Source organism: Drosophila busckii, chromosome 3L (assembly GCF_011750605.1).
Source record: "Drosophila busckii strain San Diego stock center, stock number 13000-0081.31 chromosome 3L, ASM1175060v1, whole genome shotgun sequence".
NCBI lineage: Eukaryota > Metazoa > Arthropoda > Insecta > Diptera > Drosophilidae > Drosophila > Drosophila busckii.
Genome location: NC_046606.1, coordinates 18,094,154 through 18,108,890, shown reverse-complemented (window position 1 = coordinate 18,108,890; position 14,737 = coordinate 18,094,154). Strand labels below are relative to the sequence as shown.

The 14,737-nt window shown below is 45.8% G+C and overlaps 2 protein-coding genes across 2 annotated transcripts in view; one reads left to right on the top strand and one right to left on the bottom strand.

The window, feature by feature from the left end:
- Positions 1-2,317: 2,317 nt before the first annotated feature.
- On the top strand, positions 2,318-3,857 carry LOC108598865 (isovaleryl-CoA dehydrogenase, mitochondrial). The gene is made up of 3 exons (XM_017985623.2): positions 2,318-2,583; positions 2,641-2,766; positions 2,823-3,857. Exons 1-3 carry the CDS (start codon positions 2,363-2,365, stop codon positions 3,742-3,744), a joined length of 1,269 nt encoding a protein of 422 aa, XP_017841112.1. The 5' UTR covers positions 2,318-2,362; the 3' UTR covers positions 3,745-3,857.
- Positions 3,858-4,336: 479 nt separating this feature from the next.
- The window catches only part of LOC108599768 (talin-2), a 30,413-nt gene continuing 20,012 nt past the window's right edge, over positions 4,337-14,737 (bottom strand). The window contains 8 exon segments of the mRNA XM_017986793.2: positions 4,337-5,139; positions 5,204-5,724; positions 5,857-6,528; positions 6,880-7,395; positions 7,457-7,573; positions 9,790-9,980; positions 10,055-12,320; positions 12,323-14,647. Coding sequence (XP_017842282.2) covers positions 4,884-5,139; positions 5,204-5,724; positions 5,857-6,528; positions 6,880-7,395; positions 7,457-7,573; positions 9,790-9,980; positions 10,055-12,320; positions 12,323-14,647 — 6,864 coding nt within the window. The 3' untranslated portion in view covers positions 4,337-4,883.

The window sequence follows — 14,737 nt, the reverse complement described above, 5'->3', positions numbered from 1 at the left end:
AGCTGGATTGTTAGCTGGCGAGTTAGTACCCGGTTGAATAATTTATTATTAACTCGCGGTAATTTTATTATTTTCCTAACGAATTTTTGTAACTTTAATATGTATCGAACTCACATCTTTTCACATAGTCAAACAACTGTAAGTGCTAAAAAGAATTAAACACTTTAAAATATGTTTCATATATATGTATATATGCTTTAGAAATATATTCCATATATAAATGCTTTATGAAGCTATTGCAAGGTACCAACTAAAAGACAATAAAGAAAAAACATGACATGCTTTTGTGCTTATGAAACTGTTGCTGTTGCTGTTTGCTGACAAGTTCAAGTCTAGCCTGTCATGTTTTGCGCTGTAAAGTTTACAGAATATTTTTGCACAGACATGCTGATGAAGCATAAAAGAAGGGGGTACAGCTAATGCCACCCAAAAGCAAAGTTCAGTTGCAGCAGCCTCAACAGTTTAGCCGCTGCAGCAAGTTCATTCCACTTGAAATTGAGCAAGTGCACGCAGCACAGAAAGAATCTCAAGCATGCAGCACTTGACAGTGAGTAGTGCGAGCTGTTTATAGCTATGCGGCATTTAAAATAATTTCTTTTAAATGTCTGCTAGCTCAGATTACGCATACGACCCATAAAACAAAAGCTAGTGGCTAAGCTAACCCAACTAACTATAATTTCATATACATATGTACATACATATGTGTGGGCTCTATAAAGACAAGTTGCGAACATTGATATTTGACCTTTGACAGTGCGTGATTGAGTTGTGTATGTGCGCCTATAATTACATACAATAAAGCATTGTGCACAACAACATCAATAATGTGACATAGAGAAAGAGAATGAGAGGGAGATGGCAGCAAGTACCTACAATGCCAAGCTAGTCCTCATTGAGCGCACACACAAGTAACGTTGATTGACAGCACATAGAGCACCGGTTGCCGTTAATCAAATACTCGCACACATACACATACTAGCATACTGTCACACAATTTATTCATTACTTTCATTTCTAATTGGAAATGTCTTTTTATCGATTTGCCAGCCAAAAATGTTTAAGTCTGCATATTTTTGTGTACTATTATTATTACTTTTGTGTATATTTTTGGTCTCACTTATTGATTGTAGTATGCTTCCGAATGCTGCAACACAGTTTATGTTAAAATACATTTAAGAACATTTCACTTATTTAACTACAAAAATGTTGTAGTAAGACTGCTTTGTGGCCTCTGTCTAGCTTTGGTTTTTATCCTTTATATTATTATTATTTTCAATGCCCATTACTGTAGCTCAGACACTGACGTTAGGTTTGTGTTATTGCTGCGTTGCGCTACGCGTACTCATGCCCATTGCCCTTCTTGTTGATGTCGGCATTTTGGTTGTCATCGGCACAGGCTGCAGTGTTGCCGTTTTAGCTTTTTTTCTGGATAGATTTTACTTCTTCAGCCAGAAAAAATCCTTTCTACCCTCATCCGGAAATACTATATCTTTTTTAATGGCTTATCTTTGCCCAGTTCTAAAATATTATATATTTTTAACAAAATGACATTTGTTTTGCTTATTGAGATGAACATTTATAAAAGCGATGTCGACTGCTTGAAAGGTAAATAACGGTTTTTATTCGTATTTATTAGTTATTAGTTCGTTATTTCCAATTGATAAAAGAGGCGCATGCACAAGTAATCCCGTTTCGAAAAAATTTTAAACCCAAAATATCTACAAAATGGGCTTTTAATGCATTGTAAGTTTTTTTTTTTTTAGTTTTTTGTCCTTTTACTATCTCTGTTTTGTTATGAGTCTGTGGCAATACTAAAATGCTGTAAATTATTAAATATTAAACAAACAAAAATAGATATGAGTGTAGTACAATTTTAAAATGAAAATAGTACCTGTATATATAATAATAACCGAAATTTGTTTCGTATGAGCGAGTTTTTTCGTTACCGGAAATAAAGTATATATATACATTAATAGAAAGACGTAAAGGGGAGAAAAATAATTGATCTCTCTCGGAAATTAGAGTATCCACAAGTTTGGTGCGTTTACCTCTAATAGTTTATTAGATGTTATTATGATTCAATATTTGTATTTTAAGCCTAGTATTCATATTTTTTATATAGTCTATATATTGCACTAATTCATTTATTCTTCTTTATGTGTCTGTTTTTAGATGCTGCCGTAACTTTTCAAAATTTCAAATTTGAATTCGATACAAATGAGTAATCTACCAAAGTCGATGAGTCTCATTTCGATAACACGATCTTTGCGGGCGCTGCCACTTTTACCTGTTGAATATGCCGTGTGGCAGCTCTACTCTCAGCTGATCAAGAGTTATATAACTCTTATTGGACATATACAACATGGCACTCCGTCTGTTAGCCAAATCCTGCAATAATTTAGTGCAGCAAAGTCAACGCACTGCTACAACAACATGGACGCGCACACTGGCGCATTATCCCGTCAACGACGTTATGTTTGGACTAGATGAAGAAGGCCAGAAGTTAAGAGAAACTGCATTTAATTTCTTTCAAAAGGAATTGGCCCCACATGCAAAGGAAATAGACAAGCTAGATAACTTCAAGTGAGTAACGTATCTTTCAATAAAGAAATATTATACATTAATTTCTATATATAATAGGGATCTGCGTGAGTTTTGGCGTAAAATGGGTAATCTGGGCTTTCTAGGCATTACAGCGGAGCCTGATTTTGGTGGTACTGGCGGTACATACTTAGATCACTGCATCATTATGGAAGAAATATCACGGTATGCCACATATTTAACTTGTCTTTAACTTTAATTGAAAATTTATTACCTTGTAGTGCTGCTGGTGGCGTAGCTTTATCTTATGGCGCCCACTCCAATCTGTGCATCAATCAACTGACCAAGAACGGAACTACAGCGCAGAAGGAAAAGTATTTGCCTAAGCTATGCAGTGGCGAGCATATGGGCGGCTTGGCCATGTCTGAGCCTGGTGCTGGCTCTGATGTTGTCTCCATGAAGCTGCGTGCGGAGCGTAAAGGCGATCACTATGTGCTCAATGGAACAAAATTCTGGATTACCAATGGATCCGACGCGGATACCCTTATTGTCTATGCCAAGACTGCTGACAGTAAAACTCCAGCTAAGCACGGCATTACAGCTTTTATTGTGGAAACAAGCTGGGAAGGCTTTAGCGTTGCTCAGAAGTTGGACAAGTTGGGCATGCGTGGTAGCAGCACCTGTGAGTTGGTTTTCCAGGATGTCAAGGTACCCGTGGAGAATGTGTTGGGCGAGGTTAACAAAGGTGTATATGTGCTAATGTCGGGGCTAGACTTTGAGCGTCTAGTGTTGGCTGCTGGACCAGTGGGTCTCATGCAGGCGGCCTGTGATGTGTCCTTTGATTATGCGCATCAACGCAAGCAGATGAACAAGCTGATTGGCGAGTTTCAACTTATACAAGGCAAGATGGCAGACATGTACACTACGCTGAGTGCATGCAGGAGTTACCTCTACACTGTGGCCAGATCCTGTGATAATGGTGTGCGGAGCAGCAAGGACTGTGCTGGTGTTATTTTATATTGCGCGGAGAAGGCAACTCAGGTGGCCTTGGATGCCATACAAATCCTTGGTGGTAATGGCTATATCAATGAGAATTCAACAGGTCGAATTTTGCGTGACGCCAAACTGTATGAGATTGGTGCTGGCACTTCGGAAATCCGTCGCTGGCTTATTGGACGTCAACTAAATCAGGAGTATAAGTAAATGGAAAATGAGCGGAACATGATAATGGACTTTGAACAGAACAGACTTATTGCTGCATTTATATTTTTAAAACTTAGTGTGAACTATATGTACCATATAAAATTATTTTAAATGAATTCAAATATATATTCGTATTATTACGGGCTTTTGAAGTATGTATATTGTTGCAGTAGTACTTTCTGACACTGGTATCGCTTTCGCTTTCACAGTCCAGTCTCATCGAGAAACATATCTCAACAATTGTTATTAAAATTACTTATTCCACAAGCTTAACATACGATAAAGTTCGTTGCCTGAGTCTTTTTTGGTTATAGGACCCATCCTAAAAGTATGCATTTGCCGTGGAGTCTTTTATACAAAATTGGTCATATTGTTTGCGATAGACCCTGGTAGAGACTTCATTGATTTGCATCCTGGGACTCTGGGGTCCTCTAGTTTCCAAAAACAAAATAAGTGCTGCATCATCGAAACTACTAAGGCACAAAGCCGAATTATCTCGTCCTGATCGATCCCAACATTATGCAGTTTATATGATTTTTTGATAAGGGACATTGAAATTCAAACAGTTATCGTATTTTGTTAAAATATTTATTTTTTATTAATTTACAAAAAATACACAGTTAAAATATGTATGCAAAGGCGTATACACGACAGTTCACATAAGTACTCGTATATACAAAGAAAAACTTACACAGAGACATACATACATACACACGTATTAAAGGTATGTTCTATATAAAACAAGCTGAAACAAAAAGTTTTACATACAAAATTGATTTGTTTAAGAACTAAAAACACAAAGATTATGCGAACAACAAATATATGGATTAAATTGTGTTTAGTAATCAGCTGCACACTAATGAATTGCAATGGTTTTAATTAGTAAACAGTTTGGGTTGAAGAATTGATTTAGTTTGGCAATAAATTGGCAGACAACAAATATACAAGCACACAAAGAAAATATTTAAGGGTGTGGTAGAAGGTAAGGAGGGAAGGTATACATATACGCAGTTTTTCGCTAGTGGCTAATTATAATTAATATTTAAATGTTAAATTATGTTTAGTATTAGTTTATATATGTAAATGTTAAAAGCACATTTTGGCAAAAACAAAACACGAGTTTTTAGCGCGCAGCTAGCTCATTCTAGGCGAAAACTATGCTTTTCCGTTTTGGTCTCCGAACGCGATTCTGTGGTGGTAGTAAAGGATTTGCGTTCCATAACACGCTGCGTCATAGAGCTTAGACGCTCCGAGCCTTGCTGGTCAACAATGCTCAGCTTGCCACCATCAGTGTTGAGCGTCATTTGTGAGAAGCTCGACTCCAAAGGCTTGACGAGAGAAGCTTCGCTTACATTGCTGTTGTTGGCGGACTTGTCAAAGTTGCGCGTTTCGTATCTGCTAAAAGAGAAAAGAAACTTTAATATGCTTCAATTTAAATGGTAGTGTCTTAGCATCGTACCTTGAGGTATAACCCTCATAGTTCTGACCAGGATACGCATTGCCATAGGTCTTCTCATGCAGATCCTGTATAGAGGCTTCCAAATTACGCTGCACTGTAGGCTTTTGTGGAGGCGGTGGTGGCACTATAGGCGCATGTCCATTGCTGCTGGCTACAACAGGAGTTCCAGGATAGGGGCGCGGCACCGCGTTTGCTGTTAGTTTAGGATTCGAGCGGAAGCTATGCATCGATGTGGCCGTCTGCATGTTAGAAATTGTTGTGGACAGCGGCGGTGGTGGCGGCGGAAAGTCACTATTGTTGTCATCCATTGTTGTTTTGCTCTGCTTTGCGTCAAAGTCGCTGTAATGTGCTGGCGGTGGTGACACCGCCCCAGGATGATGGAAGTGCTGCGGTTGTGGGCTGGCATAGTTATAATGATGCTTCGACTGAGTGCCGCTGCCGCCGGAGTAATAGCTGGGCGAGCTGGGCAGCTCTCCAGACTGTGAGCCATAAAAGGCAGGAGCTGGACTGCGTCCCAGCGTCTGTTAGGGTTAGAAAGGTTAGAGAAGAAAGAATGTTGGTTAGTTTGATTAACGTGTTAGCGCCAAAAGCAACCCACACCAAAGTGAGCATTAAATAAACTTAAGAATTAGAATTTATAAAATAGTTCATACATTATTTTGGCTCTTGTTAAGTGTGCCATAGGCATACTCCGTATCGGATTCATCTGTGGTAAAGCCTTGCGTATTCTTGGCATAACGTTGTGCTTGACGCACATGTTTCAGGCGCTGACGCGCCTCCTCCAGTTCCTTCTCCTTGCGCAGCACTGCTGAGCGTGCATTGATCTCCTGCGCCATGCCATCCACCATTGACGTATTGATCTTCAGCGAATGCTCCTCTTCGGCCTCCAGACCTTGTTGCGCTGCATGCACTAAATTGTCTGTGGATTTGATGACCGCATTGCCTGCTGCCTGCAGACGTCTGCCCGCCTCCGAGTTGGGGTTGGATTTCACCTTGCAGGCAATAAGCAGCTGCGCTGTAGACGCAGCCACCTGCTTGGCCGTGGAGATAAGCATCTCCTCAGTGCCCACACCGCGGACTAAGTTCTGCGCAGCCTCCACCAAACTGTGCGTGGCGGCAGCTACCAGACGCGCCGCGGAGATAAGTCCCTCTGACCATTGACCGTCTTCAGAGCTGTTCAATGGACGACGTGCAACTTTGCCTTGGTCAATGAGCTCGCGTTGCGCTGCATTCGCAGCACGCACCAAGGCCGCTGAGGCAGCCATGATGCCCTTGGCAGCCTCCAGGATCATTTCATCGAACTTCATGTTCTCATCCAGTTCAATCTGTTGGGAGAACATAATAAATATTAGGCTCGCGGCGTTCTAAGCTTAAATGCTAACTTAGGTTAAACCAACACCATTTATTTAGTTTTTAGTTTCAGTTTAGTTCATTTCTTATTTGTTTAGTAGCTTGGCACGAGCACAATAATAATATGTTTGATTCCTGGGTGAACTTTTGAATGTAACAACCAAGAATATCAAACATATCTTACTGGGAATCGTTAATATGATGAGAGATTTGATTGTGGGCTTTAGTGGGAGTTCAAACTGTAAGGCAAGGCTTTATGAGTTAAGTTTATATGAAAATGCACAAACACCATTAGAAGTAGTAGAGTAGCTGAAGCTGAAGCTCACCGTAACATCCGCTTGTCTACGTGGACGCAGTGAAGCCAACTTCTTGGCAGCAGCATCTATGGATGCAGCTGCACCCAGCAGCTCATTCTCTGCTATAACGGTGGGATCCTCTGGATCAATCCAGTCCGAACCCTTCAGCAGTCGGGCCATAGCTACCAGATCGGTGACGCACTTGGCCACACGTCTGGACAGATGCATGCGATCGTCGGCACTGCAGTTGTGCAAGATCCCATTGAGGAGCTCACGATAGGATTCACCCACCGCTGTGCCCGCCTCCAAAGTGCGCACACGCAGCTCATCCGTCTCCGCGCAGTTCCAGGCCACAGAGCGACATACAATCAACATATCTGATATGGCGCGTCGTCCCAAATTGGCAGCCGCAACAATATCCGCCTGCAGGTTGGAGGCGCCTGCAGCAACAGCCTTGGCAGTCGCAGCAGTGACGTTCATCGTAACGCGTATCAAGTCCTCTGGTCCTACCTGTTGGCTGCCAACTGGCGGTGGTGTCTGCATGGCCTAAAATATTTATTTCAATTTGTTAAAAATCGAGCTATTACTTGAAATTATTGCTACTCACTCTAATCTCTTGGGAAATGGCCTCCACGGTGGCTTCCATGGCGCGTGTACCACGCGTGTGCTCATCCTCCACAGCCTTGACGGTCTTTAGCAGTGAGCTTACATTCAATACCATTACCTATAGATTGAATCGAAGCGTGTGCAATAGAATTTGTTTGTAGAGAAAAATGTGAACGATTAATGTTTGTTTGGTTTATAGTTTAAATGTTAAATGGCATGTATACTAACTACTACATACATAACAATAACTAAGAATTCTATTCTAAATGGCTTTTGGTTTTGGTTTTGGCTTTGGCACTGCTTCAACTACACAATACACATTAAAATTTATAATTCAATAAACACAAAAGTCGAACTTTTTGAATTAGATTTTTATTCGAGAAAACACTTTCTAGACAACATCAATATTTTTGGGAACTATTAGAAAAAAGGGAGGAGCTTCTAGATGCAGTTGGGCGTTTTCAAATACATAAACTTAGGACTAAGGACTAAGGAACATTAGGAAAATATAATTCGAAATAATAATAGGAATAATACTTGACTTTGAGAAGGAACGTTGAACATATTTAAGAGAAAATCATGCCACTTTGGAATATTCAGAGAAAAAGAGCTATTTCATTCTCATTAATGCTTCTAATTGATATTGTAGCCCAAACACCCAGAAGCATCTAAAAGCTCTTACAATATGTATTTATTATCAAATAAATGATTTTTCCAAAACTTATTTTTGATTACTCTTTTCATATGGTGCAAAATGATTAAATAAAAAATGTTAGCTAAAAGAATTTTGTTGAAAATTTTTCCAAATTGTTTTGGGGGGGGGAGGGCCGACTCTAAGAGCTTATGATGTCAGACTCTGTTGTTGTTGTTGTAGCTGCTGCTCAAGTTGATTTTGCTTTTGTGGGCGTGATCGTGATCGTGATCGTAGGCGTTTGTCTGTGTGTGTTAGTTTCTGAATGGCCGTTGGTGGCAGCTGCTGAGCAAACATCTTGAAGCGTCTGCTTGTTGTTGTGATAACGATATCAATTTTGTTTTTGATTATGGTTCGAGTCCACAGCGAGAGAGCGCAGCGCATGAAGAGAGCGAGTTTATTTTATACAATTCATGAGAGTGTATTTTTGTATGTGTGTATGGTGTGTGTGTGTATGGTGTGTGTGTGTGTATGGGAAAAGAGAAGAGCAGAGACGTTGTACGCACACAAATTAGCAAATAAACGCAAAACGAACGAAAGAAAATTTACAAAAATTTGTGTGTATGTTTTGGATTTTGAATTTGTACATGTGGGTGGAAATGTGGGGGTGTGTATCCATGGTGGTAGATCGACAAAGAGAGAGTAAGAGAGAGCGAGAGCGAGCGCGCATGCAGTCGATTTTATTGTGGGGTGGTTTGTAGAGTGGGCCAAATGTGTTCGAGTTAGCGCTTGCGAGGGAAGTTTAATAAAGAGTGTGTGTATGTGCGGTCTGCTGTAGATATTTATATACACAATGTATGTTAAAATATTAATAACATTTATACAATACAACAACATAGATAAGGTGACAGCAGCAGTAGCCAAAAGCTCAAAGTTTCGTTTGCGAAAATAGGCAAATTGCAAACAGTTTTGAGTGCAACTGCTGGATGACCAGGCGGGGCTCCTTTTGTGGTGCATTAGCGGCAACAAGAACAGCAGCAGCAGCAGCAGCAACAACAGCAACAGCAACAGTGTAGAAAAGGATATTCATGATTAGCAAGTTTGTATTTATAAATGTCAGTGCCAAAAGCCATGTGTGTGTATGTATGTTTGTAAGTAGTAGTTGTCACAAAACAACATTTAATTTGCGGTTTGTTTGCTTATATTAAGTTCAAAAAAATAGATTGAGATAAAATATAGAAGAGCGTCAATAATGTATGAAAATCTTTCTAAGCGTCTGTTTCTTAGCAGGTTTTTTCAACTTTTGTATAAATCAAACACTTGGTTGCCTCATAAAAAATGCTTTAGTTTTTTGTTAACTAGTTTTATGTATCTTGTAAGTTTTGGGGAAAACTATGTGCATGCTATAATTCTACCTCTAAATTGGAGCAATTAATTTTTTATTTTACAGCCCCTATTTAGTCTTTCTCTCTGACTTATATTTATTTATATAGCCTTAACCACATTGAGTTCAGTAACAAATTTATGAGTTTTATAAAAAATAGTATAGAATAGAAGTAAAATAAAATTATCTAAAAAAACACTTAGAAAGCCACAACAACAAAAGCTTAAGAGCACAAAAACTAGTAAAGTTCAAGTTACTATGTGGGGTGGGGGGAAGCAAAAGAGAGCAACTGTTCAATAAGCTGAGTGAAGAGACTTACCCTAGCACTCTCCTTAAGATCCTGCATGGAGGGATCATGTATGGGCTTGCCCGAGGCCAACTTGGTGCAATTGATCAAATCACCCAAGGCAGAAGCCACATCCTTGACTGCGTTGATGACCATGACCTGGGAGTCGGGCTGAGAGGAGCCCAAAGAGCACGCGCCACGCTTCACCGCTTCAGCGAGCTGAGCTGCAGGGGAAAGAGCGAGAGCGATAGAGTATAAGAGAATGTTTGGGTCTGTAGTATTGGAGCGTTCTTCTTACTTATGGTGGACACAGCATTCTGTGCCGCATTTGCCAGCTGATCCTGTGTGCCCGCAGCGCCAGTAACCAGCACCTTGGTGTCCTCCACCAAGGCCTTGGCTGTTTGTAAAATGTGCTCACGATGATCGGCAAAGCTGCCATCGCCATCCGAATGGAGGGTGCCCGCGGTGGCAAACATAATGGTGGTATCCAGATCTCCGATGATGCCCGAGACAGTTTGGGCCGCATTGATGCAGGCTTGAGTGCCGCGCGAGCCCGCCTGCAGGGCAGCCAGGACCTGGGCCACCTTCTCAGAGACATCACGAGCATTGCGTGCGATTTCCTTTTGGGCGCTGCCGTCGTTGGGCGAGGCGCCACCTGCACTGGTTTGTATCATGTTGCTGACCGAGCGGCCCAGATCTATGACCGTGCTGCGAATGCGCATGGCCACATCCGGTGAGGTGGTCGTGGTGCTTGCGCCCACTGAGTCTTGGGTCAACAGCTGGTAGTGCTGCGTCATGTCCATTGCAAGTTGTGGCAGGGCCGCAGGTTCAATGCTGCTCTTGGCACTCATTTCATTGCCCAGGCGCGCAATCTCCTTGGCGCTGGCCACCATGCGTGTCTGATAGTCCACAAAGCTGTCGGCATAGCTCGCGTTGAGCAGCGACTGCCGCTTGTCGGTGAGACGAGTGATGGAGCGGTTCAGTTGCTCCATGAGGCCGGTGACAATGCCTGTCTCGGCATTAATTTTCTCCACAGTTTGCTGCAGTTCTTCGATGGCCAGCCGGGTGCCATCTATGGACTCATCCAGGCGTGGATGGGCGTGTGTGGCACGTGGATTGCCCGCCGAGTCCTTGGCTGCCTGCACGAGGCTTATGGCGCTCTCTACCACGGACTTGGTTTGGTTGATCAACGACATTTGCTGCTGACTGTGGACAATGTGGGTGCAGGCGCCGATGGCGCCATTGACCATGGGCACGACATAGCGTGAAATCTCGCCCACAGCATGTCCCAGCTGCTCAGCATTATTCTTGCCTGCCAGGCGTATGGCTTCCAGTTTGTCCAGCAGTTCGGCGGCAGAGTTCAGGGTCTGTCCACTGAAGCCATGCAGATTGTTGTCCCTGCGTCTGGACAAGCCTTGCTCATTGACCGCCAGGGCACAGCTGTCGAGCTCACGAATGCAGGTGCCCAGCGTGTGAAGCACTTGATCACATTGTGCCTGGCCCGGTGCCTTATCTCTGATATTGTCCACCAAGCGCTTGACAGACTCGGAGACTGGCGTCGAGTGCATGGACAGCTGTTGCCACACGGGTGGATTATCTGGCGTCAAGGCCAAGGATTTGGCTGCCTTGACCATTTCGACGACACCATCGATAACACCACGTCCTGCCTGGATGACAGGCTCTTGGGCCTTGCGCCCTTCAGCGCCGATCTTAGCGGGAATGGAGCTGAACTCCGAGCTGGAGGCATATTGACGCACAGCCTTGACTGCCTCTAGCAGTGGCGCCACCAAACGCTCCCGACTGCCACCTTGGGGTTGCTCCTCAATAGCCTTAATATCCTGCACCAGATCCGAGGTGGCCGTTGCCACTTGCTTGGCCAGCACTATGAACTCATTCTTGGCCACAGGATTGCTGGTGTTCATGCTCGCCTGGCGACATATCGAGCACAGGTAGCTCGTGTGCTTGGCTATCACAGTCAGGGCGGATATCATTTGGGGCTTTCCCGCCTGCTGGCTGGCCACAATGTCACAGTGCTGACGTATGCCCTGGTAGGCCCAGTTGAGCTGCGCCTGATCTATGATGCCGGGTCTGCCGGCCACGCTGCTGGGATGCGAGACGCCTATCAGGTAGGCCGCCTGCGAGGAGCTCTCCATGAGTCCTTGAATCGAATCGTTCACTTGATTCACTGCCTGCCCAAATTCCACGTGCTGCGATTGCTTGGCATTGTTAATCATTTCGGATATGGCGTAGCCCAGATTCCTCGACTTGCCAGTGGCCTGTTCCACACAATCAAAGTAGCCCTGCTCGTTGATCGGCTCATGCGGATAGTCGAGCATCAGACGCAGTGCCTCAATGTTGCGCATGGCATTGTCGCATTCCTTTTGCCCAGGCGCCGATTGAATGCTCGCATCCACGAGCTGATTAATGGACTCGGTGACACCTCTGGCGGCGGCATGCAACAAATTCTTGGCGTTGGGCTGCGCTGGATCAGCCGCCACGGACTTGGCGGTGCTTAGCAGCGAGCAGCTCTGCGTGGACACATGACGCAGGCATTCAATCATCTGCCGTGCGCACGGGCTGCTCCAGCTTGGGTCTGTCCCACCATTTCCATGCTCACTGACAGCAAATCCCTATAGTTGGCTGCGAACTGTTGACTGCGCTCGGCAAGCTGCGCGGGACTGGCGTAAGCCTGCACCATGTGTCCGCCGGCCGTGTTGAGTTGCTCCGCCACTTGCTTCAGCTCCGACTGCAGCGTGGCGTAGGGACGACTGCTGGGCGGGAATTCGCTCATGCTGAGTATCTCGCTCAGCTCGCTGACGTTTCGCAGAGCCACATCCACTTCACGCTGTCCTGGAATGCAGTCCACAGTGCGTGATATGGCGCTGGTCACCTCGCGTCCTGCCTGCGTCAAAGCCTGCGTGTCCTGCACTCCTTGCAGCGTGCGCTGGGCCTGCTCTATGAGCTCCGCTGAAGCATTCACCACATCATCCGCACAGTCAATTATGGCGGCGTTTTGTGTCGTGGCTGCCACGCCGTGGACGCTCTTGGTGAACTCTCCCAAGGCCAGGGCAGTGTCACGTCCTGCCGCGCCAGCATAGCTGCGTTGTCCTTGCAGCACCGAGCTCAATAGTTGACTCAGGGCTATGCCCACATTCTTGGCCGAGCGACGCAGCTCATCCGCTGTATTCTCCACAGTCTCGCCGGGCAGCGGACGCAGTTGTCCTGCCAGCGCTGCCTGCCTGGTATCGTCCAGCACATGATGCAGCTTGCGCACTGCTTCCAACGCAGACTCCAGCTCCTGACCACCGCAGGCATCGCGGGCACGCTGAGCCACCGAATGCAGCTCCGATACACTTTGACCCAGGAGCAGCGCGCTCTTGGACAGCTGCGCTGCCGCTGGTATATCAGTGACTGTGGGCTGCAGGGCACGCGAAGATTTAGACACTTGCAGGGCTGGCTCCAGGAACTGCTCTGCCGCCTCTATGAGATTCAGCTGAGCATGTGCATCGTCGGGCTGCGCACGTGTGGTCTTGAGTGAGGTCACCAGCCTGGGTATAGTGTCTGCTACGCGTTTGCAGTCCTGCAGCAGCTGCTCCTTGTTCTGATGGTCCTGACTGTGGTGCACAGCATTCTGAGCTGCCGAGATGCACTGCGTCGCAGCAGAGGCCGCTTGCTTGGCACAGAACTCCAATCGCTGTATGAGTCCACGCTTCATCGCTGGCGTATTGGCCGTGGTGGTGGTAATCTCGCGCAGCTCCTCCGCTGCCCGACGTAGCGCATTCTGTTTGTCCGAGTCATGTGGATGCGAGGAGCACAACCGCGCCGCCTCCACCAGCTTGGCAGTGGCATCGGCGAGCTGCTTGGCTGCTGAGAGCAAGCGTCGCTGCATATCCGCATCCTGCTGCTCATCGGCTTCGCCTTTGATGCTTTGGATCAGCTGTGCTGTGGTCTGACCCAAGGTGCGCGCATGACGCACCATCTCCTGAGGATCGTTGGTGGACACCAGAATGTCTGTGCCAATGATGACATTCTCTACGGGACTAAGCTCTTGGCTTGTGCGATTGGCGTGTTCACGCGAGCGCAGCTTGACGTGCTCCAGCAGCTCCTTCAGGCTATTGGACACCTCACGCGCCGCTGCCACCAGTTCGCCCTTCAGCTGCTGATCTGTGGTAGCTTCGTTGCAGACCTCGCACAGCGCATTAACAGCACGTGCCACGTTCCTGGTGGCCGCCTCCAGCTGCTCCCGACACGCTGCATTATGCAAAGTGGGCGCCACAACCTTGGCACACGCCACCAGCTGACTGGTGGCTAGGGCGCATTGACTAGCAGCGCCTATGACTCTATTTCTGGCCTCATCGTCCTCACAACTGGCGGCTATGTTCTTGGCACGCAGCACCAGAGCAGCTGTGGTATTGGCCACAGCCTTGGCCAGGGCCAAGAGCATATCGTGCAGTTCTCGATTCTCGGGCGCTTCCTCCTCGGCAATGGTGCTCAGCACATGGGTGGTAGCTTCACCCACACGACTGGCGGCATTTATCAAATGCTGCGGTGGCTCCTTGCTTTCTGGCTCGGCTGCCTTGAGCAGATCGCTGAAAGCGTTGCAGAGATTGCGCGCTGCCTCCAGCAATTGATCGCCACTGGTGTCGTTCTCCATAAGCGCTGCTATTAAACGCACTTCCTTGGTTACCTCGGGTATAGTCTGTGCTATTTGTGATACAGAGGCGGAGATGGCTTCCGTATCCACCTCATCGGGCTGGGATGCGGTGATGATTTGTGCTGTTGCGGCACTCATGGTGGCCACATGGGAGCTCACTGCTTGCTTCGAGGTGTCCAATGTGTTTTCTCGCCATTCTATGGAACGCATATCGCTGCCCAGCTCTTGTATGGGTGCCTGGCAAAAGGATTCGATATATTAGTTGAGTTTGCAGGCTGGCGCTAGCGTTAGAGAGCAGAGGCTTAGCCAAGAGGTCCCACTCTCTCT

Bases quoted from the DNA above. Each gene is read 5' to 3' on its own strand.
- LOC108598865 (XM_017985623.2), top strand. From the start codon at position 2,363: ATGGCACTCCGTCTGTTAGCCAAATCCTGCAATAATTTAGTGCAGCAA. The intron at 2,584-2,640 runs GTGAGTAACGTA...TATATATAATAG, and splicing joins GACAAGCTAGATAACTTCAA to GGATCTGCGTGAGTTTTGGC. The intron at 2,767-2,822 runs GTATGCCACATA...ATTACCTTGTAG, and splicing joins ATTATGGAAGAAATATCACG to TGCTGCTGGTGGCGTAGCTT.